At 52.1% G+C, this 23,665-nt stretch overlaps 5 protein-coding genes across 5 annotated transcripts; all 5 read left to right on the plus strand.

The window, feature by feature from the left end:
• Positions 1-291: 291 nt before the first annotated feature.
• Positions 292-861, plus strand: VTN31DRAFT_2707 (uncharacterized protein; the record flags this gene model as incomplete). The annotated part of the gene is made up of 1 exon (XM_069402905.1): positions 292-861. One exon carries the CDS (start codon positions 292-294, stop codon positions 859-861), a length of 570 nt encoding a protein of 189 aa, XP_069262140.1.
• A 10,800-nt stretch (positions 862-11,661) lies between these two features.
• On the plus strand, positions 11,662-12,759 carry VTN31DRAFT_2708 (uncharacterized protein; the record flags this gene model as incomplete). The annotated part of the gene is made up of 1 exon (XM_069402906.1): positions 11,662-12,759. One exon carries the CDS (start codon positions 11,662-11,664, stop codon positions 12,757-12,759), a length of 1,098 nt encoding a protein of 365 aa, XP_069262141.1.
• Positions 12,760-13,254: 495 nt separating this feature from the next.
• Positions 13,255-14,562, plus strand: VTN31DRAFT_2709 (uncharacterized protein; the record flags this gene model as incomplete). The annotated part of the gene is made up of 1 exon (XM_069402907.1): positions 13,255-14,562. One exon carries the CDS (start codon positions 13,255-13,257, stop codon positions 14,560-14,562), a length of 1,308 nt encoding a protein of 435 aa, XP_069262142.1.
• Positions 14,563-14,976: 414 nt separating this feature from the next.
• Positions 14,977-15,525, plus strand: VTN31DRAFT_2710 (uncharacterized protein; the record flags this gene model as incomplete). Its single annotated transcript, XM_069402909.1, has 1 exon — positions 14,977-15,525. One exon carries the CDS (start codon positions 14,977-14,979, stop codon positions 15,523-15,525), a length of 549 nt encoding a protein of 182 aa, XP_069262143.1.
• Positions 15,526-19,265: 3,740 nt separating this feature from the next.
• On the plus strand, positions 19,266-20,507 carry VTN31DRAFT_2711 (uncharacterized protein; the record flags this gene model as incomplete). The annotated part of the gene is made up of 3 exons (XM_069402910.1): positions 19,266-19,546; positions 19,597-20,042; positions 20,227-20,507. 3 exons carry the CDS (start codon positions 19,266-19,268, stop codon positions 20,505-20,507), a joined length of 1,008 nt encoding a protein of 335 aa, XP_069262144.1.
• Positions 20,508-23,665: the final 3,158 nt, after the last annotated feature.

Genomic DNA, 23,665 nt, shown 5'->3' on the forward strand with positions numbered 1-23,665 from the left:
TTTCAAAGCTCCCAGAGCGACTGGAGGATTCGATCATGAGTCATGTTTTGTGCTCAGGAGTTCACAAGTAGACTGGGGCTGATCGCGAGGTTGCAGCGGCCGAGGGTCGGCGGAGTTGACACGCTCGATGCACCTGTGCACGAAGACCGCGCCGATGACGCGACGATCTGAAGTTCACAATTGATGGCATACGGTGAAGGAAGCAAACCGATCACGTCGTCCTGGCCTGGTGAAACTCATTGCGCTTGACGTAACGACAGTCAGTGCACTGAAGGCAATGATGGGGTCACAATGCGTGCGGATGGGCGAGACCAGCAGCAACTGGGGCGCCTGCATGTAAGCATCGCGGGGCGGGCAAGCAACAGACCAGGTGCACGCGACCCCGTGTCGCCGGAGTTGGTGTCAAGCTTTTACAAGGCATGCGCGGTTGTCTGTAGACCGTTGGTCGAGGGAGTCGCAACCCTTTTACATAGACAGCTCAGTGCGGCGATTTCACGTTCCAAAAGTCCTTACAGGCGGCAGAGTCCAGCGAACCAAGGGCCAAGCGTGCAAGTAGAGCCATGGAATGCTAGAGTGTACATCAGAAACGCGTACCAAAATACCAAAATGCAGCTCGCCGCGGACCACCAATTGAGGTTGGAGACAGTGGCGACGAAGCCGTTCATTCGACGGATGGTATCCCCGAGAAGGGATCTGCCTTTGTTGCATGCTAGCGATTCGCGTGTCGCGGGCCGAACGTGGGCACTATCACTGGCGACCCGGGGGACAGCGAAGGACTCAAAGGGCGCGGACGATGGGGGAGCAAAACGACGCAAACCATTTCCAGACCAGGAAATTTATGTGTTCAGTGCAGCAGATTAGTCTGACATGTGTTTTCAGAGCGCAGCGCGGAATATCGTTCAACACCGACGTCCCTGATCCCCGCTTCGCAAGCGTGCAGCGCGCGCCAAACCGCTAGTTAGTATATAGTTGATTTTAGAAAACGATTAAAATCAACTATATTTTAGATATTTCCTGCAAACTTGTTACCACCACTTGCCACTTCTCGAGATATTTTGCACTGAGAGTCATGTGAATTCATAAACAGGGCCAAATTTGTCAATGGCAAAACATGCGTTGTGACCCCAGCTATGAATAGGCTATAAATTGTTAGAAAGTAAAGCGTACGAGCAAGTCCCAAGGATACGGGATTTTGAATTATGAGGGGTAAACCAACGATCGAGTCAACCTTCATATTTGGTTTGGAACCGGATGAGAATTTGACTTGAAAGGGCTTGGCATGGTGCTAGCTCGGTCAGCGAGGAAAAAAGGTAGTTACAAGAAAACTTCTGATTGATGAAGAAGAAGCACCTACATCATCAATAGAGACGAACCCATTCTTGCTTCACAATTCGACCCTGTTTTTCTACCACCAGCGTATGCTTGTAATTGTGTAATTCGCACAGGTGTATACCGGTTGGGCAGGTATAGGAGCAGACGGGTGAAATCGGAGTGAGGGGCCCACACCACAAGGGGAAAAATTTTCACGAACAAACCCGGGGGGATGGGAGAATCAATTGATTATACACAGACACCTCTAAAAGCTTCTAGTTCGTTTCTCAGTGCTCTAATTTTACATTTGATATTAACTCATAACTGCGTACCAGCACCCAGGAGCGCGTTCGGACATTGGGCAGATCCTCGGAGGTGCCCTGGACGCTGCGTTCGACCGAGATCAGATAAAGGTACGACAGGAGAATCTCGAGCAAATAGTCAACAAAAAACCAGTAAAACCAAGCGGGGGAACCCGTTAGGCCTGATCGACAAGGATCAGGTCGGAGAGGGCCTTTTTTTTTTCTGAGCGACAAGTTGGGAGGCAATAAAAGCTTTGTAGAGGAAGCAGAAGCGGAGAGAAGTCGGATGGAGTAAGAACGGCGGGATAAACGGGAAGGGCAGGCCAGTCAACGGGTGTTCAGAGAGGAACTTCGAATTTGTTGCGTTAAGAGATCCGGACGCGAAAACAAGGATGAAAGCGGTCCAGCGAGTTACCCCGAACCAGCAGCATGGGGCGGGGACGCAAGGAGATGACGTTAACAACATTTCCGTCAGCACCACTGGAACCTTCCCGGGGGGTGGGCGCCAAATGTCCTCGACCCTCAGTGAGACCAGCTATGAGATCGCGAGCAGCGGGCGAACCTCTCCAGACCAAACAAACGCCTATAATCCTCTCCGGCCGCGAAAGAGCCAACGCAAGCAGCGCCGCTGATATAACAACGCGTTATTTATTGCCTTGGTGCCCCGCACGATTTTTCGAGACACGATATGATTCGTGCGGGCAGAATATCAACACAGCAGATATATTACTGTACATGTAATCCGTATGTATTTTTTCTATTTAACTGTTTAACTGTAATGTTTAATATGATGTATCTCAGTTGTTGCGGACGATGTGTTCGATTTCAAAATGTTTAAACGTACAGAAGGGTGGGTGTGCATTGACTGTCCCTGTGCATATAGTGTCTTGGCACATTATATAGTTAGTGTGGTACAATTTGAGCACTTGAATCCTAGCAAGCATAGCGATTCCCCACAGTGGATACACAGCAAAAAGTACGGAGTAGCCATGAATGATCAAATCAATGCAGAAGTTGTCAGATACGATCTGCATAACAACTAACCTACGTGTACAGAGTGTCGATGACCCAAGCTTAGACGTGAACTATGACCAGAAATTTTTCCCAAGCAGTTACCAGAAGAAAGCGGATCATGTTGAGAGTAAGGGTGTGCGTTTAAGAGCACGGTGAGGCCGGCTTACTCCGTACTCCATGCTCCAATCACGACCACAATCACCTAATATTATTAATAGCCTATCCCTCAGGCTAATCACTAAACCAAGTGAGAATAGGTATATCCTCGTCTTTGAAACTTGTAACCAATCCGCACTGCCGCTTGAAAGGCGGTTTAAATGTCCGGGAAAGACGTATCTTGAAACATGTATAGTTGTGTTTAGCTGGTGACACGCGGCCTGAGCGGACTGCCGTCTCAAATTAGCTATAGACTAATCTGCTGTTGCACAAATATTTCCCAGGTCTGGAAATGGTTTGCATCGTTTGCTCCCCCTCGTGGAAGTACTTTGTGCTGAGTATCTTCGGCTTCACACACAACACCGGGAGCTTGCCGGTCACTGTGCAAAGCTTCCTCTCATCCAAGATATCACGATGATGCTAGATTAGAGCGATGAAAACATTTTTGGGCTTAAGAGACAAGCTTTGTCAGCATGTGTCAATTATTATTATGATTATAATGCACCAGCGGCCTCCTGGCGATCTAGTCCATCTAGTTACCGTGCAGGGTTTCCGAAAACCCATACAGAGCGCACTGGGTGAGCCCCGGGTGCCATGTCAGGTGAAAAACCCTCATTCTGGGATATCCATGCCCGCTATATATATATATATATTCGGTCTAAGAAATTTGAATAATCCTCCGCCAAAAGTATATATCTCTCCCCCGCAACACCCCGACTTCAACCGTCGGGTCTAGTACCTATTCAAAAACAAATTAAACATTACTCTAGCACGGTATAATACAGATATCAGAGAATTTAATATATAAGAATGGAGCGAAATTCCCTCGTCATTACTTTATAATACCATCCTTTTGCCTCGATCACCGCTTTTACACGGCGCGGCATACCCTCCACCAAAGATCTCAACAGCTCACTCTTGATCTGTGCCCAGGACTTCTGTAACGCATCCCAGAGAAGTCGTCCTTCCGATCGATCGATTTCGTGGCAAATTCAACCTCAGGGTCCACGATATGAACCCTTCTTTGAGGGGAAACCAAAGGTGTTCGATTGGGTTCAGATCGGGTGAAAGGGGCGGATTGTCTTCGAGGAATTTCTTGACAATCCTCGCTGAGAGAATGGGGGCATTGATTGTCCTGCCTGCATGAAAAAAACAGGCCGGGTTCCCAAATGCGGGGCAGATGTTCACGGAGCAGGTCGAGATATGAGCGCGAAGTGAACCCATTTTTCTTCGCTTCGAAGTCCCGCTCTAATCGGACCAATTCCCCCCATTTGTTCTCGCCCCAAAACGCTGACCAGATCATGACTCGAACGTTGTTCCTTCGTTGTATGGCTGAATATATTCCTTTTTCCACTTTTCACCATGGAGATCGAGTCGGAAAACCCACTGGTTCCGCTTTCCAGATCCGAGTTCGACTGAACACTCATCCGACCAGATGGTCGACCTTCTTCGCCCAGTCTTACGGCGTCCAGCCTTCATGTCCACTCGTATCGCTTCCTCGCTACTCCTGGTGTCAACTGGTGGCGCTTCTGGGCTCTCCATTTCCCGTAACCGGACCCGTGAACTACTATATACTAATCTGCTGCAGTTGCACCCATTTTTCCTGGTCTGGAAATGGTTTGCATAGTTTGCTCCCCCATCGTCCGCGGCCCTTTGGTTCTCCTTCGCTGTCCCAAGGGTGTGGCCACGGTGATCGTGCCCAGGTCCGGCCCGCGACCCCCCAATCGCTAGCAATGCAACAAAAGCAGATCACTTCGCGGCGAGACCTTCCGTAGAATCGGCTTCTTCGCCACTGTTTCCATGGAACCCGAACTAGCGGTCCCGCGGCAAGCCGCGCATTTTGGTACGCGAATGTATTCCGTTGTATATACTGCAGCGTTCCATGGGCTCTATTTGCATACTGTACGTTTGGCGCTTGGTTGACTGGACACTTCCGCCAGGAAGGACTTTCCGAACGCAACCGAGTTGTCTATATTTTTCAATGGGTTGCGCCTCCCCCACGATGCCAAGTGCCTTCAGGGAATGGATATTTTTTGCTCCTCTTTCCGCCTCTGTGTTCGTAGGATTCACGCTTTTTAGGTTCCAATCCGATTTTAAATGCTCCTCCGCGATCGCACCGCGCGCCAAACCGCTAGTTGAAAGCTGGACAAGTGCACTACTAACATGGCTATCTTGTGAGCTGCTAGGTCCTGCTTCATGCATTTGAGGATGGCGAAGAATTACTCGATCGTGACGCGCGCTGAGGTTGTCACCTTGGCTTGGATTTCCAAGCTCAAGTACGATCAGATAAGCACCATTACTGGCGTGCCGAAAGCACGATCTTCTAGCAACATGGTGAAACATGCCAAGGATGATTTCAATAAGGTTAAGCCAACTTGGAAGCAGGTCTCTCCGACGACGCGAGGCGGAAAAGGCTGGAATTCTGCAATGCCCACGAACACTGAACGCTAGAAAACCGAATAATGACATTTGGTCCGACGAAACGTCAGTTGTTCTGGACACCGTCGAGGAGGCCAGCGTGTTTGGCGCATCCCGGAGGAGGCAGCAGGTCCAACTTGCATACGGCGGCGCGGGAAAGGTGCATACGAGTGAGTTCATGTTTTGGGATTGTTCTCGTACGACAAAAAAGGCCCCTGCCATATTTATCTATCGGTCAAACAGAAATAAACATGCAAAAATTGATTGAAGACACAAAGAGCTGCAGAAAGTAGCGAAGAAATGGAACGAAGAGCAGGAAGAGCTCTTTAGAGATGGAGAGGCTCCAAGGAGGAAAGAGGAGAGAGGAAGATGGCCGAAGTTCAGGTTCACTGTAAAGAACGGCAAGCTGGTGCGGAGGTAAGGTGTAGACCTGTATTGATATCTGACGGTGAGATTGGCCATTCAGACCCAATAAACGGCGACCTTTTCTCCTAGGAAGTTGTCTGGCCAAGGCTTTATTTATCCCATTCGTCGAGAAGTGCAGGAAGGATCGGCCCGGCACCATTGTCCAAGGGGACAAGGCTCCTGCGCACAGACTATATTTTAGGGAGGATATATATATGATCGCCATGAGGTTCAGCGGCTACTTTGGTTGGGGAACTCACCAGATCTCAATATGATCGAACCCGCTTGGAACTGGCTCAAGCGCCGGATTACTGCACGCGGCGCTCCAGCAAAAAGGGAGGATGCTATCAGGGCATATGCGGAAGAAAACATGGAAAGACCTGGATCAGAGGAAGATTCACAATTAGATTGAGCAAATTATTCGTCACATAGAATGGGTGATCAAATTAGGAGGGAATGAATACCGGGAAGGGGGAACAGACCAGGATGAAAGAACATCCAAAGAAGATACAAAAAAGGAGAGGTCTCTCAACGAGTCAACTATGATGATGCTCGGAAAGGAGTGGGAAGATTATGAGGACAAGCGTGAGGTGGACATGGAGTGGACGGGGCTTTTTGTGACAAAGAAAAAACGCATGTAGTTGTGGTTAGTGGTATGGTACTGTATCAAGTATCATCTGATACAATCTGACACAAGACACGGATGGCAAAAATTACTAGCGCCATGAAAAGGGTCTTTGTTCCATTTTATTATTGGATCCACCAACGTACGCCCTACAACATGAGTCAGAAATTTCTGTACGGAGTACTTGTTCCTTTGGAGTCGCAACACAACATAATCGGAAAACATGCACTATCCTTCTCTCGGAAGCCCAAAATTCCAATTGGCTTTCTTTGCAATAAACAAACCGATTTAGATTGTGTCTATCGAACGGGATATTCGTTTTCATCCAGTCACCTTGGATAGGAGGAGCCGTTGCTTGATGATAACCACGATAACCACGAACCTGAAAACTGACTTTGAATGATGCCTTAAGAACGATGCAATGCAATTCTTAGGACTTAAGAAGCAATCAGCCCAGTGACTTATCGACGACAGCTCGATTACAACGCATCAAAGTCTGCGGAATCACGGGCATTGAATGACGCGGAGCATTGGCTGAGCAAGTTCTGAGAGCAGTCGAGGGTCCAGGTGGAGGCCTAGGACCCGGACGCTGGAGGATGGGGTTTTTAGGATCTCGCCCAGGCGCACGCCCGCTCTGGTGTTTGCTCTTGGATTGCGGGTCAAATGCAGTAACTCGCACTTCTCCGGCGAGAACTTCGCGCCGTGCCGCCTGGCCCAGTCCAAGCACCTTTCATGAACGCGCTCCAGTGCTGCACAGTTGGATTGGATCGTAGGTCCCCATGCCAAAAGGTTCACGTCGTCGACGAAACCTAGGCCGTGGACCCGGATCTCGCGGGGGTTGCAGATGTCGACCAAGTCCGAGTTATAAAAGAGGAACAGGAAGGGCGAGATTGGGGATCCCTGGGGAATGCCTGCCGGGATGGGCATAAGCTCTGATTCATTGTCGTTGAAGGCGAACGTCGTGCGCCTGTCGGACATGAAGCTCCGAACCCAGCCTGTGATGGAGTCAGGGATCCCTTGTATCGGAGGATCTCGAACGAGTCTGTCCCTTGAAAGGTGGTCGAAGGCTCCCGACCGACATGTCGAGCGACAGAAGGGATCCCGACCACGCCTTTAGCACCCCACGCGGCGCGGATCTGAGCCACGAGCAGGTACCTCCAGGGCGCTCTCTGTGGATCCATTTTTGCGCGCTCCCATCTGGCTGTCCGGTAGGAGTCCGTGGCGTTCCGCCAAATCCTGTAGATATCGCGCGGTGACGGCCTCAATAACCTTCCCCAACGTATTGAGAAGGGCGACGGGCCGCCACGACTTGGGGCCGAGTATGTTTCCTTCCGGGGCTTCTTGATGACCACCGTGCGGGGGATATCTTGAACGGGGTGGGGAATGTGGACATCGTTTCTTTTCAGCGTATACAGCTCGGAAATCGTCCAACACGCAGACGTTCCCTGCTCTCCGCTCCGCGAGCGCGCAGCGCGCGCCAAATCGCTTAGTGTCGTCGACTATTTAAGTTACTCTGTACTCATCGACGGCGCGGTTTTCGTGGAAAGCTTTTTCTTTTTTTTTTTTTTTTTTTTTTTTTCGTTTGATCCTGCGACCTCTCGAAGAAGCCCATCCAAGAGAAATTTTGATCTCTGATCTTCTGGAAAAACATAGCTCACGATCGCTTCGAAGTCCCCAGCGGCGTAGGGAGCTTTGGACAACTCTGCGACTCAGCAAACGTGGAGTCCCCTCAAAGACCGCGCTTTGCCCGTCCACAGTTCGGAGCCCAAGAACGCAAGCGTAGGGACCTACCTATATCGCACCAAGATATTCTCTCTGACGGTGAGTCGGCATCGTCCATTGACGAACCCGCCCGAACAGCAAATGTGAAGTCTACAATTGAACTGCTTGCTTTCATGTCCGTGCCCCTTTATCTTTATAAAGCCTAGCGGTTTGGCGCGCGCTGCGCGTCCGGAGGGGCCTTTGAAATTCGATGGGATCCTAAAAAACTCCTACGAACACAGAGCGGAAAAGATGAGCACCTAAAAAGTTATCCATCCCCTTAAAGCACTTGATAGAGGGGGGCAGGCGCAACCCATTTATAGACAACTCGGTGCGTTCTGAAAGAAAGTCCTTCCTGGCGGAAGTGTCCAGTCAACCAAGGGACAAACGTACAGTACGCAAATAGAGAGCCCATGGAACGCTGCAGTGTACAACAGAGGACACTAGCGGTTTGGCGCGCGCTGCCGGGGGGCCTAGAAACTCGTACTCCTACGAACAGAGGCCGAAAAGAAATCTCGGTAAATTATCCATCCCCTTCACGTTGACCGGTCATTAAGGGGCATCGACATGAAGCGAGCAGTTTTACTGACTTTGTTCCATTCTTTGGTGTTTCGAGTTCAATGGTCGACGCCGACTCATCGTCCGACACAGATCTTGGTGGGATACAGATCGTCTAATGCTGGCGTTTTTGGCGTACGGATGTGGGCGGGCCAGGCACGGGGTGTCTTCGAGGGGCCCATGTTTGCTCGGAAATGCAGAGGGGTCGGGTTTTCTAAAGCTTCTGCGCGACTGGAGCATTCGATCGTGAGTGATGGTTTTCGCTCAGGAGATCAGGCCGGAGGATCAGCGGAATCGACACGCTGCCAGGCATGCATGCTGTGCACGAAGAGCGCGCTCTGAACAATTGACGACATACTGTGGAGAAAGTAAACCGATCGCAACGACCTGGCCTGGTGGAAGTCATTGCACTTGATGTAACAACGACAGTCAGTGGACCGAAGGCGATGGGCGGGGTCGCACTGCGTGCGGACGGCGACACCTGCTAACAACTGGGGTGCCCGCACGTAAGCGGCGCAGTGCGGGCAAGCAACCAACTTAGTAGCACGCGACCCCGTGCCGGTGTTGGTGTCAAGCTTTTCAACGCATGCGCGCTTGTCTGTAGACCGCTGGTCGAGGGAGGCGCAACCCATTTATATAGACAGCTCAGCGCGTTTTGAAGTTCATTGGCGGAAGAGTCCAGCCAACCAAGCGCCAAACATACAGTATGCAAGTAGAGCCCATGCGTTAACGCTACAGTGTACAACAGAATACATTCGCGTACCAAAATGCAGCTCGCGGCGGACTGCCAGTTGAGGTCCATTGGAGACAGTGGCGAAGAAGCCCTTCACCCGACGGATGGTCCCGTCGGGAAGGGATCTGCTTTTGTTGCATGCTAGCGATTGGCGGGTCGCGCGCCGGACCTGCGTCGGGCACGATCACTGTCAACCCGTGGGACAGCGGAGGAGAACCAGAAAGCTGCGGACGATGAGAGAGCAAACGAATTTACAGACCAAAAATTTTATGTGCACACTGCAGCAGATTAGTATGTAGTTCGATGTAGCAAAAAATAGGATAATAATACTACTATAGCCCCTCCGAATCCGCCAAGTTCACGTCGGTGCCCCTGCTGACCGATGTCAACGCGAAGTCGCCCATAAAAAGAGAAAACCCGGCGGTCGTGACCTATCATCATCTCGTCTCCGGACTACTGTATAGGTATACCCTAATCGATTTACAATGATCGCCTTTGGTTTTTCCGTTATTTGCGTAGTTTCCGGCATATCCGCTCTACTCAGCTTAGCGACATTGCGGCCTACGACGCCTTTGCCTCCGCCCGCCGCCCCCCCCGGTCCCCCGCTCCGCGCGCGCGCGCCAACCCGCTAGTAGGATAACAACTGCTAACAGTAACGTTATCTCTTCTCCGCCTTCGTTTGGTGCCAAGACACTGTGTGCACAGGGACAGTCAATGCAGAGTTTTAGAAAGTCAGTTATTGACTTTTTTCCGCGTTGCTGCCAGCTGACGCTTCCTATCCTTTTTGGCTGTAAGTAGGCGCTGCGGATTTGGTCCTCGTATTCGCTTGATGAACCGCGATACCCAGCGCCCTGCGACTCCTGTATTCGTCGTGTTCGCAACTAGTGATTCTTCGATGCAAAGGGAGGTAACCTACCCGATGCTGGTGAGGAATTTGATCAATTTCGATCAAGCGCCTCTCTGCGCATTCTTGAGCTTCTTGTGGTGCATCTCGGCCGCACACAGGACGTTGCTTCGTCTTCCCCTCAAGGCCTCATTAGGGTGTTCGCTCAATCTCATATGTCATGCCCGACGCCGAATAGTTCGGTTTTTCCTGTGTCGACAGCTCCGCAAGAGCCGCAGGAAGATCGGATTCATTTACCATCTATGTAACTTTCGGTCGACGTACGGCGGACTGTAGTTACATAATCTAGCGATCAGTTTGTTTCGCGCCTGTTATGCTGAAAATAGTTAATTTGTTTGCTGTGTTATGGAGAATCGCTTATACTGTGCTGCGATTCAAGTGCTCAAAATGTACCAGGAATAGTAACGTATATTTGCTTGGTGTTCGCTTTCATGTAGAACCTCGTCCAAGAAATTAATTCGCACAGTACTTCAGTTAACATCGGCATTGCTGCTTACAAGTTTACCATCGAATCCTAAACCAAGCTTCGTTGAGTTGGCAATCAATCTTTCTGTCGGACCTTGACGCGCTGCCAAGTTGTCGATGAAGAAACACGAATGCTCGAACACACAGCCCAAAAAAAAAAAAAAATAATCGAGAGATTGTAGCAACACGGTGATTAATGGGGCTTGGACATTATGTGGTACAACCTACCGGTCCAATCTACCGGTAATAGTATCAACGTTCATGAATATATCACAGCCCACTTCATATCCGTATCATCTTCACAAATCCACCAAGCCCTTCAAGGCTTGCTGTTAAATTGTCATGACCACCAAAAACCGTGATGACGAACGCCAAGGCTACAGTGTCAGGCAGTGACCAAGCAGAGCAGTGCAAACTAGGTTGGACCTAAGAATAGCCTGAGAGCGAGAGAACAGGTTTTGAGGAAGTGAAAATTCTGCAGCACTTGAGGAACAGAATCCCCGAGATCTGGGAGGAGACAGAACTTTACACACTTCTTTGACTGTACCAAGGGTTGATACCAAAACACTGCATCCGCCTCCATTACATTACAGTTACTGTATTGTTACACGATTCGTACACTTGTAACTGCTGGTTATCCGACACTTGCTCTCCCTTCCCTTCTTCGTTTTCCGGCCTCCTGTTAGAATGTAAGGCGTACGGGCAAGTGCCAAGAATACGGTATTACCGGGTGGGCCGGTATCGGAACAGATGACGGATGAAATCGGAAGTGAAGGCCCACACAGAGACGACTTTCACGAGTACTTAAAAGGGGAAATAAACCCCTGGTGGATAGTAGGAATGACTCGAGACTTATACACTTCTGCTTCTACTGCTCGTTTTTCAGTGTTCTTCTTACCACAATACTAGCTTAACCGCGAGTAATCGCACAATTATGAGCCCCGGTGGCTGAGCAAGTTCTGAGAGCTGACTCAAGCCCGAAAGTGTATACTATACTTCGCAACACAAAATGTCCGTGGAAAGCGACGCCGACCTCCGACTCGATGACTCCAAGCACTGGAGAAGATGGAACGATGCTTTTATTTTCCAAGCGACCGATGCTGGGTTATGGAAGTTCATCAACCCCAGAAGCTCAGACTACGGACAGTTCTTGGAGGAACTGAAAATTCCAGAATTCAAGGATTACGAGGCGCGACCGATTGAAACCACCGATGATCTCGACTCAAACGAAGAATTTGTGCCCCAGTCAGCTGCCGATTTGTCAGAATACGGGTTCAAGAGCTGGAGGCTTGACTGCACAGCGTACCCCCACCGCCAACAGCGATACGAACGCCAACAAGACAAGATCGAAGGCCTCCGAAAATGGGTCCGGAAGACGGTCGCATCGCATTGGGTCCAGAGCGCGTGCAGACCGGAAGATGGCCTCCACGTTTGGTACCGGAACCTGAGAAAACTGGTTGGCACCAGACAATGCGAGGAGGAGGCAGTCCGAGACGAATACGAGCGAATCATTCGTCCCACGAAGAAGCCCAAGGACATGTTCGAATGGATTCAGAATTGGGAACGGGTGATGACGAAGGCAAAGGAGTGTGGCCTCGGGCGTGTGGCCGAAGCCTCGGACTGGTACCCTGAGTTCGGCAGGGCAGTCAAGGCTTTGGGATACGGGTTCTGGTACGAGGCGCAGAGGAGCCGATTCGAAGACGCTATGGAAGACAATACGCTCGATTATCGGAAAGTCGCCAAGGTGTTCCGTTTCCTACTCAGGGAAGATGGACCGACAGACAAACCGCGGCCGGTCGTGAAGGGCGCATTTCTTGCATTCGACGGAGTCGAGGCAACAGGCGATGAGTCGAGTGCGGAAGAGAAGACGAAGAGGAAGCGCTCGTCGACGCCCCCACCCAAGAACAAGAAGCGACGAACGGGATGTTTTGCCTGTGATGGGATCGGCCACAAGGTTGCGAAGTGCTACTACGTCTTCCCGGAAAAGGCCCCGGAAGATTTCGTGTTCAACGAGGAACTGCGGCAAGCAGTGAACGAGCGCCTGAAGTCGGACAGGAAGTTGCGGCAAGAGGTCGAGCGCCTGAGGGGCCGCAAGAAGAAAGGATAGGAAGTGAGGCAGCATTGACTAGCCTTCCAAGAGGGTGGCGCTGGCAGTACGGCTAGAGTTACTATCGCAATCTTCGCTGTCAGTAACTATCCGTTGAAGGATTCTGCGATCCTGGACTCGGGCGCCACCATGCACATCTTCAACAATCGACGGCGGTTCATCAACTTCCGGGAAGCCTCGAAAGGAGACCACGTTATTGCGGGAGACGGCCGGCTGCCTATCCGTGGATACGGTGAAGTGGAAATCAAGGTCAAGAATCTGGCAGGGAAAGAAGAGACTATGAGGTTGCGTGATGTGGCGTACTGCCGGGAGATGCCAACCAATTTGGTTTCCCTCATCCGCTTGCTCGATAGCGGCATCCACTGGGACACTCGGCCCACAGAGTTAGGACAGACGGTCCTAAGGGCAAAATGTGGACGGGTCGTGGGAGCCTTGACCCGGGCATACAATCAATTTGTGGTAGAGTAAGTGCCAGAGCCTAGGAACGCAAATGGAATGGCAAAGTTGGCGGCGTACCACATCCACAACTATAACAGTTGGACCGAGAGACGACCCAGTCAGGCAGAGGCAAAGATTTGGCACCTCCGTCTAGGTCACCCTGGCCCCGAACCGTTGGAGCAGCTCGTCAAAGGGGTGAATGGAGCGAAGATCAAGGGAATCCCCACGAGGAAGTGCGACGCATGTGCCCAAGCCAAGATGGAGCGTCAACCCCGACGCCAACCGCGAGACCTGTCAGGATACTCACCAGACGAGAGGTTAGCCATTGACTTCCATGACTTCCAGCAAGACAAGGAAGGATATTCCAGCTTGTTCCTCATCACGGATCGCGTGTCAAGGGCGATGTGGGACTATTACCTGCAAGATCGCACGTCCGCTTCAATTGCTACGGCGCTCCGAAACCTCATCGATCTCCTCGAGAGGCAGTATGGGGTCACAGTCAAAGTGATTAAATGCGACAACGAGATCGAGATGAAACGGAGGGCAGTGAATCGATTCTTGAACAAGGTGGGAATCAAAGCGGAGCCCTCTGCGCCATACACGCAAGCGCAAAATGGAGCTGCCGAACGCTCAGGGGGTGTGTTGAAGGAACGGATCAATGCGATGGGACGCAGCGCGAACCTCCCGGAGGCTTTATGGCGTGAGATCTGCAAGGCTGCAGTTTACCTTCTGAACAGGACGCCAAGATCCTCGCTCGGATGGAAGACGCCATGGGAAGCATTTCATGACTCACTGGGGCGAGGGGCAAAACGACATGACGTGGCTCATCTTCGTGTGTATGGTTGCAAGACCTACGTGATGACACCAGAAGCGATGAATAAAGAGAACCGTCTGAAACGCTTCAATCCGAAGGCCTGGATCGGGTACCTGGTCGGGTACGTTTCATCGAACATCTACCGCATCTGGGTCCCGCATCAGAACAAGGTCATTTCAGCGCGGGATGTAATCTTCGATGAAGACGCGGTATTTGACGGCAACCTGGGGACAATGAAAGACGATGTCAAGGAGATGAGCCTGGATGAGATCGCAGATCTGTTGCGAAAAGCCGAAGTGCAGGACGGCCACGTACCCCTCAAGGTGGACCAGCAGCAAGAAGACACGAACGTGACTCTGGATGATGATGACTGGAGTGATGAAGATGAACTCTCGGCAGCGAGCGGAAAACTGGAAGAGCTCGCCAGTGGAAAGGGCAAGGCTGTGACTCAGTTGTCCACACCACCAGCCTCTCCGCCAGACGCCCTGATGGCGGCTGCCATGTTCGGGTCCACCGTCATTGCTGACCACCATCTGACCACCATGCCGTGACCGCTTCGGCCGTGGAGAAGGGAAGCGGAAAAGCGGAAAAGCGGAAGGTACGGCAGCACCGTGCCCGGGGGGGGGGGGTTCGGTGCGGGAGTTGCAATGCGTGGAGCGCTACACGCATGGGGCTGAGGACTCCCTAAACCGGCCGGACGCCCCCAAAACCGGGGACGGAGGTGCTCTAGCCCAGTGCGAGGAGATCCGGATCCTCTAAACCTGGACCTGCTCGCAGGCACCAATCAACTTGGAGAAAGCCCAGGTGTTGCCATGCCAGGGTGGAACCCTTGAGAGCAGGTGTGAGCGCGATGGATGCATGGAGAGGGGCCTTCTATTCCGGTATGAGGGCTGGGGTGGTTCGAGGCTCAGCCCTCAGAAAAGGACAGGTGGAGAGAAGGATCACCAGTCGACCATCAAAGCAAAATGGATGGCAAGATCACAAGAGAAGAGGCCATGGGAAGACGGGAGAATGTTGAGACCATCCACAGGCGGGAGGTACCGGAGTCCCCGAAGAGACATGAGAACCTGGAGAGTCACCCCCTAGGAGAGTTGTTTTTGAAAGGGGAGGTAGACCATCTGAAGAGCCATGTTGATATGGGGACCTGGGAAAAGGTCCGACTGCTGGACAAGAAGAACAGTGAAGATCCGATGATCCGGTTCGCGAAGATCCTTGGATGTAGGTGGGTATATGCCTACAAGTTCGATAAGCACGGCAGACTGCAGAAGGTCAAGGCTAGCCTTGTCATCAGAGGAGACCAACAGAAGCGGGTGACGGACAAGGACACCTATGCCGCTACACTTGCTGGACGGTTCTTCCGAGTGTTGATGGCAATTGCCGCGAGGTTTGACCTGGAACTCATTCAGTATGATGCCGTCGCCCACCTCCACGAAGTGGTGTTTATGAGGATACCGCCGGGATACGGAGAGGTGAATATGGTCTTCCGTTTGCGAAAGGCGCTCTACGGATTGTGACGGTCACCTTTACTATGGCAAAAGGAGCTGATCAAAACTCTGCTTGAGGTTGGATTCGAAAGAGTGCCTCACGAGTTATGTGCGTTCATCCGCAGTGATGTCATCATCTTCTTATGTCGATGATATCGTCATTGCGTACCGGAAGGAGCGGAGAACGATGGCAATCCGAACGATAATCGAACTGAAGCAGAGGTACAAGCTCCAAGGGGGAGACAAGCTGAACTGATTCCTTGGGATTCGTCGTGCGAGATCGACCGGAGCGAAAGATCTGGCTGTCGCAAGCTTCGTACATTGATAAGGTCGCGAATCTTGCCTCCGTACGTAAAGCAACAAGAGTATCCCCATGGGACGGCAAGAGCTACTCCATTACGAAGGTGTGGCCGAGTCGAAGGACATACGGGATTACCAACGGAAGATCGGATCCCTGATGTATGTGGCGGTACGCACGCGGCCAGATAGAGCCTTTGCGGTGTCAAGGCTGGCGCAGTTCATGACAAACCCAGGACCGGAGCATCATGACGCTGCCGTTCGGGTGCTGAAACCTCGCAGATACAAGGTTCCTCGGACTGCAATTCGGTGGCGACAATGGCCTACGGGTAGCTAGCGACGCATCCTTTGCAGATAATAGCCTCGGTCGGAAGAGCAGCCAAGCGTTCGCGATGAAACCGTTCCGCGGAATGATCGGTTGGAGGGCAAACAAACAGAACACCATTACGACCTCCACTAGGGAAGCCAGACTCAAACAAGGGAGACGGCCGTGCAAACTGAAGAACGTCAATCACACACAACAGGGTTGGAGCATCTTCGTGATGAACATGGAACGCAAAAGGACACTCAACCCGAGGAGCTGAACTGCTGGCACTAGCGCAAGCTGCAAAGGAGTCCCTATTCGTTAGTCGCCTTTTCAAGGAGCTCAAGTTTAAATTGGACAAGGAGCCGATTCGCATCGAGTACGATAACAAGCAGACGATTGGCCTTGTCACAAAGGACAACTTCACCCTCAAAAGCGACTTATGTCATATGGACATCCACAACGATTGAAGGGAGGGATAGAGGTGAAGTACACGGAGAGCTTTAAGATGATGGCGGACGGCTTGACAAAGGTTCTTCCACGACGATGTTTCGAGAGGTTCAGGAACCAGACGGGATTGGTTGATATATCAGAGCGGTTGGCGCACGAGGACCCGGAAAACACAGTGAACCGGAGATTGAGGAAGATCTATGGCATTCGGATGAAGAATGTGTGCAGTCGCGATCGCAACTGGTGTGTGTGTGGAATTGTCAGGGCTATATTTGACGCCAAGATGTTAGGGTTACTAGCCGATGGTTGCGGCATTGTTTTGGCTCGCTTGAGAGATAGAGCCAGGGGAATCCTTGTAGGTGCCGAGACAGTTGGTCTTTGGCCATTCTTTTCAGACTCAATACAGTAACTACGGAGTATATACATGGAGACATCTGGTATCCAGGTACGTTTTCGGTTTCATCCAGTAGCCTTGTACTGTGATTGTGCAGATTCGCACAGTAATTCGCCGACGTGGCTTTTTTTTTTCTCGTTTTTGCGCTTGCAGCTGTCTTACCGATATCTGCGTCCCGGGGAATCCCGAGGCCGAGGCTAGGGCAGAGACGAGGGAAAGGATGGTGGATTGCCAATGTTTTCTCGACAGCGTGGGACGAACGTACCTGTATTGGTCGGCCCCGTTGAATTCAACACATCTGTCCATGTCTTCAAAGCGGCCTCTCGAGATCGGTTGAGGAATGCCCGAGGGCAGAAACCTGGATATTAACTTTTCAATTCAAAGGTCCGGGTTGAGGCATTCGGAGATGCCCCCATACATTTGACCATTCATTACGACACTGCATGACATCGCATGCGTACCGCTCCAGACTACCAGACCAGCTTGGTTTCGCTTCAAAGAGCCGCCAGAGTTGGTTTCTGGCTAAGGCACGACCCTGTTTGATCCACTCCGCAAGAAAGTTGTCGATGCCCCGGTCATCCAATGGCGCCTTTGTTCTGAAGCACGATGGAGAAACCTGCGAGGGCTTCGTCATGCCAAAGTGACTGCGACGAACTGTTGAAGAACCCAGCGTTCAAGGCGACGGCGATGATACAGCGGATAGAGTCCATTATCGAAACAGCGGCGAGAGTCTCGAAGAAATCGAATCCCGTCTCCTGTCTGAAATCTGTGATCACCAGACGAGTCTCTTGGAGGCCATTGGGTTCTGTTCTGGAAGACCCATCTGTGAAACGATGATGTACTCGTAGCTCATTGAGTTGCTGTAATCCACGAGATCTCCGAGTACACGGACTGGGTTCGTCGACGACGTCAATATCATCTCCTAGGGCCATCCACTCGAGGAACTGCGACACCGAGGCGCGTACGACTCGTTACCGCAGCCAAGGAGACGACCAACGCAGTCCGTGTACTTGGACTGTTCCTTGACCCGCTCTATCTGGACGCCATCCTGGGAACGTCTGGAGGCCAAAATGACTACTCCGTACGGAGTACACGTGAGTCTTTCTGGCACATCCCAGTAGTTCAAAATGTGGACTCCCGCTTGCACAAGAGAGGCATGTCTATACATGGTGATTCGGCCAGCACCGACATATGCCTCCCACATGTGCTGTACGCCGTGCGACACACAAGCAAGAGTTCCGGGGACCCTAAGATAAGCTGGCAAAGCTGAAAAATAAATAACCTTCGAATGGTCCTTGGGGTTTTCGGAGCCAACCAGATTCAGTCTCTGGAATGCCACGCCTGTCAGGAATGATTTCATCAGGCAATTATTGTAATGCAAAGCAGCGTCCCAGTCCCATGGTTAATCGAAAGGAGGAGCTGGACGAATCCACTTTGTCCTCTCTGCAGACTCTGCCTCAGAACCTCAAATCTACTAAGGCACGGTGTATATACCGTCGATCTAGAGCAGGCTATATACAAGAGTTGGCAGAGGCGTCCAGTCGAACGAGGTTCTTGGCTTATACCAAATAGCGACGAGAAACGTGGAAGCGCCGTTGGAGGCGCTGTCAACGGCGGCGGCATGGTCCATCATCGGTAACCAGTTGTCCCAGTCGTCCTGGTGTGATTGACATAGGGCCGAAGACGCGTCGCCAGGTATTGATTTGTCACTTCCTTTTGCCCATTGGTTTGGGCATGATGGGAGGTGCTGAGCATTGATTTTATTCCCAGCAGTCCGTAAACTCCCCCCAAAATCGGGACACGAATTGAGGACCTCTGTCAGAGATGATCGTCGCTGGGGCGCCATAGTACCTATAGAACCCTTTCAAGAACAGGCGAGCAAGATCACGAGAAGTAGCCCTTGTGGTGGGGAGGCAGATTGGCTTCTTAATCAGCCGACACACGATGACAAGGATCGCATCATTGCCGGCTTTTCTCTTGAGGACGTCCCTGGAATCCATGGAAATACGCTGCCACGGTCTCTCAGGCACAGGCAAAGGCTTAAGGTTGCCTGGGGCCCTGTCGCGAGGTATCTTTGTGTGTCTGCATGTCGCGCAGTTTTGCACTCACCGAACGACGTCGTCGCGGCAAAAATAGGTGCGGTTCAACCCCAGGGCTCATGCCAGCATCGACGTTGCCTTTATCGAGCGGATGCATAAAATGGCACGGGCGCAGCCCAAGAAAAAGAGTCCATCATCTCGCTAGCGAGCTTGAGGCGAGCAATCGAAGCCAAACAGCGCTTGCGGGTTACGGGAGCAGACTCAGAAGACGAAGAGCATTTGGTAGATGAGGAAGCTGCCCGACTGCCACAAAGCGTTCCGTGAAGTGTTTTCCAAGGCAGCCTCGGATCAATCACCTCCTTGCGGAGAAGGCGTCGATTATCGGATAGCTCTCGAACCCGGAACCGATGGCGCCAGAGACACTGGGCATGCGCCCCTTTACAAGATGAGTCTCGAGGAACTTGAGGCGGTGAAGCAGTATCTTGAAGCAAACCTCAGTAGAGGCCTCATCATTCCATCCGTTGCCCCCTTTGCATCTCCCCTCTTGGTGGCCCGCTCTGCTGGCAAGTTGCGCTTCTGTGTTGATCATCGGAATCTGAACGAATTGGCAAAAAAAGACCGCTACCCTTTTCGCTGATCAAGAAGCTTATGGACCGGCTACAAGGAACGAAATACTTCACAGAGCTGGATGTTCGCCAAGGGTTCCACCGAATTCTTATGGCCGCAGAGTCCGAGGATCTGACAACGTTCAGAATTCGCTATGGACCCTTTAAATACCAGGTGCTGCCGTTCGGGTTGAGCAACGGTCCTAGTGTTTTCCAGAGGTTCATGAAGTCCACGTTCTTCGACTATCTTGACCGTTTCAGGACCGCGGACGTGGATGATATCTTCATCAACAGTCGAACGTTAGAGGAACACAAGGAGCATGTGAACCTTGTGCTACAGCAACTTCGCGAGGCCGGTCTCCAGGTAAGCATTCGAAAATGTGAGTTCCATGTGCAGCGCACTAAGTATCTCGGCTACATCATCACCACTGGCGGCATCGAAGTTGACCCCCGAAAAGGTCGCTGTCATCGCTAAATTCACCGAGCCCACTACGGTGCAGGGTGTCCTGTCTTTCCTGGGTTTTCTAATTTCTACAGGCGGTTTATCTGGACATAGAGTCAGGTGGCAAGCCTCTATACCGGCTAACCAAGCATGATATGCCGTTCAAGTGGATGCCGCAGTGCCAAGAAGCGTTCGACAAGCTGAAGTCCTGCTCACTAGCGCCCCCGTCCTTTGTCGGTACAATCCTGCGCGGGAAACTCGCGTTGAAACCGACGCCCCCGATGAAGTGATCGCGGACGTACTGTCCCAGAAACTGGAGGATGGCCGGGCTCGTCGCGCGTTCAATGCCTTGGTGGACATGAAGTATTCAAGGGCCGGGTGGTTGGTGAAGATGTCGAAAGGCTCCTTTCTCCGCAGGCCTTCCTACTCAGCCCTCCACTCGGCCAAAGCCCTCACCACGGCGAGCATCTCCTTGTCCTGAATGTCGTGGTTTCGCTCGGGTAAGGATTCAGAGGATGAGTAGAAAGCCCCACCCCTTACACTCATAACACTGTTTCTCGCCGTTTTTGTCTTGCCTCGCCGTGGCGAGTGAGCCAGCGTTGTCTGACCGGTCAGCCGTTGGCGCGCTGGGGGCTGGAAGGCCGGAACCTCCCCGTCCGAGGTTACTCTGTCTGGGTTGACGAGGTTGCGCAGATTCGGTTCCCTTCAGGGTGTGGGTTGATGACGAACAAATAACATGAAACTCCTTAAACGTCTTTGTAGTGGCAAACGAAGCGGCGACCATCCGTTTCAGGCTGGGATTGTAGCCTGCTCTAGATAGACGGCATACATACATCTTCACCGTGCCTAGATTTGCGGTTCCTGGCATTACACCGAGGAAAAAATAAAGAACAGGGTCTCAGGGAGGACGAAGACCCAAGTACGCGTATTAACTAGTTCATGTGACTATGGAACCCTAGCCCTGATGTCCTGAGGCAGGGAAACCTGAGGGCTCTAACATCGCCCGTGTCCCTCCGAATAACATCGAACAATACTGAAGTTACATAACTGCGAAGCTGGCGGCCTACCGCCTCCGAGCAGCGATCTCCCGGATCGACGTACTCGATGGAAGCAAGTTCAAGAGGATCGTCGATTCGCTGCACAAGACGACTGCTCATACAGACATCGACGCAGTGGGCTTCGACAGACCAATGCCACCCATCAGTAATGTGTGGAAAACTCTGGTCCGCCCATTTTACGGCCCATTTCTCATCTATCGGCTTTGGTTGGACTAGCGCCTCGATGAGCTTCCGCCGGGTTCGCCTCTTCGTAGATGCTGGCGTCGGATGTTAGTGTGTACTTGTTTGATCGCCTCGGCTCTTCCATGTTTTGAGGCGTTCCGCTGCCCTTGCTACGGACGAATCCAGATGAATGAAGAAATTTTCCACCTCTCGTGTTGAATTGGGATGGCCTTGTACGCGCCCACTATGTGTCGGAAGGCAGAACACTTGTTTTGCATGAGGGCCATTTTGCTGGCTAGAACCGTAATCGGTTTCCACCCCAGTTGGTGCCAGGCGATGGCGTAGTATGTTCGGGCGGTTTGCATAACCATGCTGTACATTGTTCTCTCTTCCTTCACATAGTTCATGGTACTCACCAGGCGGAAGTCGTTCTGCTGTGTTGTGCATTGAGGCTCGGTTTCGTTTTGCCTGCTAGTGTATCCAGGTGGCCCTTCCAGTGTAAACCGAGGTCAAGCCACACACCTCCCACTCGTATGACTTTCGTTTGTTTGATCGTCTGTTGTGCGAGTGTGAGGTCTGCCTATTGGTTCATATTCCTCCTGCTCATACTTGTCAGGTCTGAACGCCATACCGTGGCGTATTCAAACAGTCTAGTCTGCGTTGCAAGCCTCGCCAGAAGCTGGCAGTTCTCTCCTCAAGGTTCGGATTGTGAACGAGAACGTTGATATCGTCCAACGAACACCACGCAGCTTATGCGTTCGTTTGCTGAACGAAGCCTCCAGCAGCTCTTCATTGTGCAACAAGGAAGATTGGCGAAGGAAGGGAGCCCTGTACCAATGCCAGTAGTCACCCCTCTCGGCTCCAACTCGTTGCTAAAAGCTAGTGTGGCAGTCCGGCCTGACAGACTGGAAATCCTACACCCACTATGGAGACCGAAACTCCTCTCTGGCGCCTAATATATTCTACCTATCATTATTAGTATACTCCGATTGGCCCTGGGGTCGTCCGGTCCATCTCCTGGCTATGTTTATAGGGAAAAATTGAAAGCTGGCGGAGTTCCCGTCTCTTCCCGATGAAAAAACCTGAATAGTCAATGTACGCTGGTGCGCTCTCTCTTTACCTTCAGCTGGCCTACCTTGGTTGGGTTCGGAAGCTGCTCTATGTATATTTGATCAGCTGGTTAGTCACCTGAATTGAGGCGAGATAGTCCGTCGTAGCCACCACCAGGTGACGCGCTTGACCCCGTCGGGCTCGTGAGGAGCCAACGGAGGTCTAGTTGGCCGTTGTGGCGGAGGCCCTCCCAGTCACTGTAGAACTTGGTACAGTGAATCAGGACGTGCCTGAAGGTCTCCTCCCCGTTCCAGAAGGACAGATTCAATGGGATACCCGGGGACCCCAACCCGTGTAGAAAGCCAGCGAGGCCGATATCCCCGTCCGTAGTTGAACGAGGATAGAGCCTTCGGCTTTGTGCAAGTCCTGATGCGGTCGCGAGGGTGTTGTGATCGGGAGGTTCAGAAATGGGTTCGGAAGAGCTCGTTCCCCAGCATTCGTCCCATCTGGTGACAGTGTGTCTCAAAGCGGCTCTCGCCGAGTGGCTCTCTTTGGTGGGACCAGGACACCGGATGTAGGCTTCACCATTCAGCCAGGTGCTTGGCCATCCTAGAGCGGCTGGCGTATATGGCGAACGAAAGCGATGTCGACCCTCACACCGGGATGGCGGAGGGTCGAGGTGATTCTCCGGCAGTACTTCTCAACCAGGGCGTCGGTTCCAGATGAAGCCGCGCGGACTCGGTACCTCGCCAGTTGATGTCAGGTAGGTAGAGATCAATCGGAGGGGAACGTAGGCGTAGGCCTCTAACGAGCGTATCGGGGTTCTGCGAAACACTCCGAGGACTGTCCTTAGACACCGGCTCTGCACTTTTCGGACGAGTCGGAGGATGCTAGGGGTTTGTGTCCTAGCGTCCGGAGAGGTGTGCCAGATGTGAGAGGCATACGACAGCCCCGGGCGTATAATTGTGGTGTACATTCGCCTCGCCTGGGAAGAATAAATCCCGTAGGCGGATTCGGCGAGGCGAGTGAGTGCGAGCTCTTGCGTTCCATCTTGTCTTCCAGGGAGTCAAGGTGGGCAGTCCAGCGTAGGCGCGGGTCCAGGTGCAGGCCAAGCACACGAACGCCCGTTCTGTCATTTTGATTGTCGAGCGCAGTCGGATCTCCTTGCGGGTATTTTTTTTCGGTTGGGGACCGCGTAGAATGGAGAAGATCGTACTTCTTGGGGGGAAACTTGGCCCCATAGCGTCTGGCCCAATCAAGGCAGTGTTCGTCGGCGCGTTCAAGTTCTCCGCGGAGGAGCCCCGGGCGAGGAGGTTCACGTCATCCACAAAGCCTATGCCGTGCACCCGGAGGTCAGGAGGGTTGCGCT

Source organism: Thermomyces dupontii, assembly GCF_041956625.1.
Source record: "Thermomyces dupontii strain NRRL 2155 unplaced genomic scaffold VTN31scaffold_2, whole genome shotgun sequence".
Taxonomy (NCBI): domain Eukaryota; kingdom Fungi; phylum Ascomycota; class Eurotiomycetes; order Eurotiales; family Trichocomaceae; genus Thermomyces; species Thermomyces dupontii.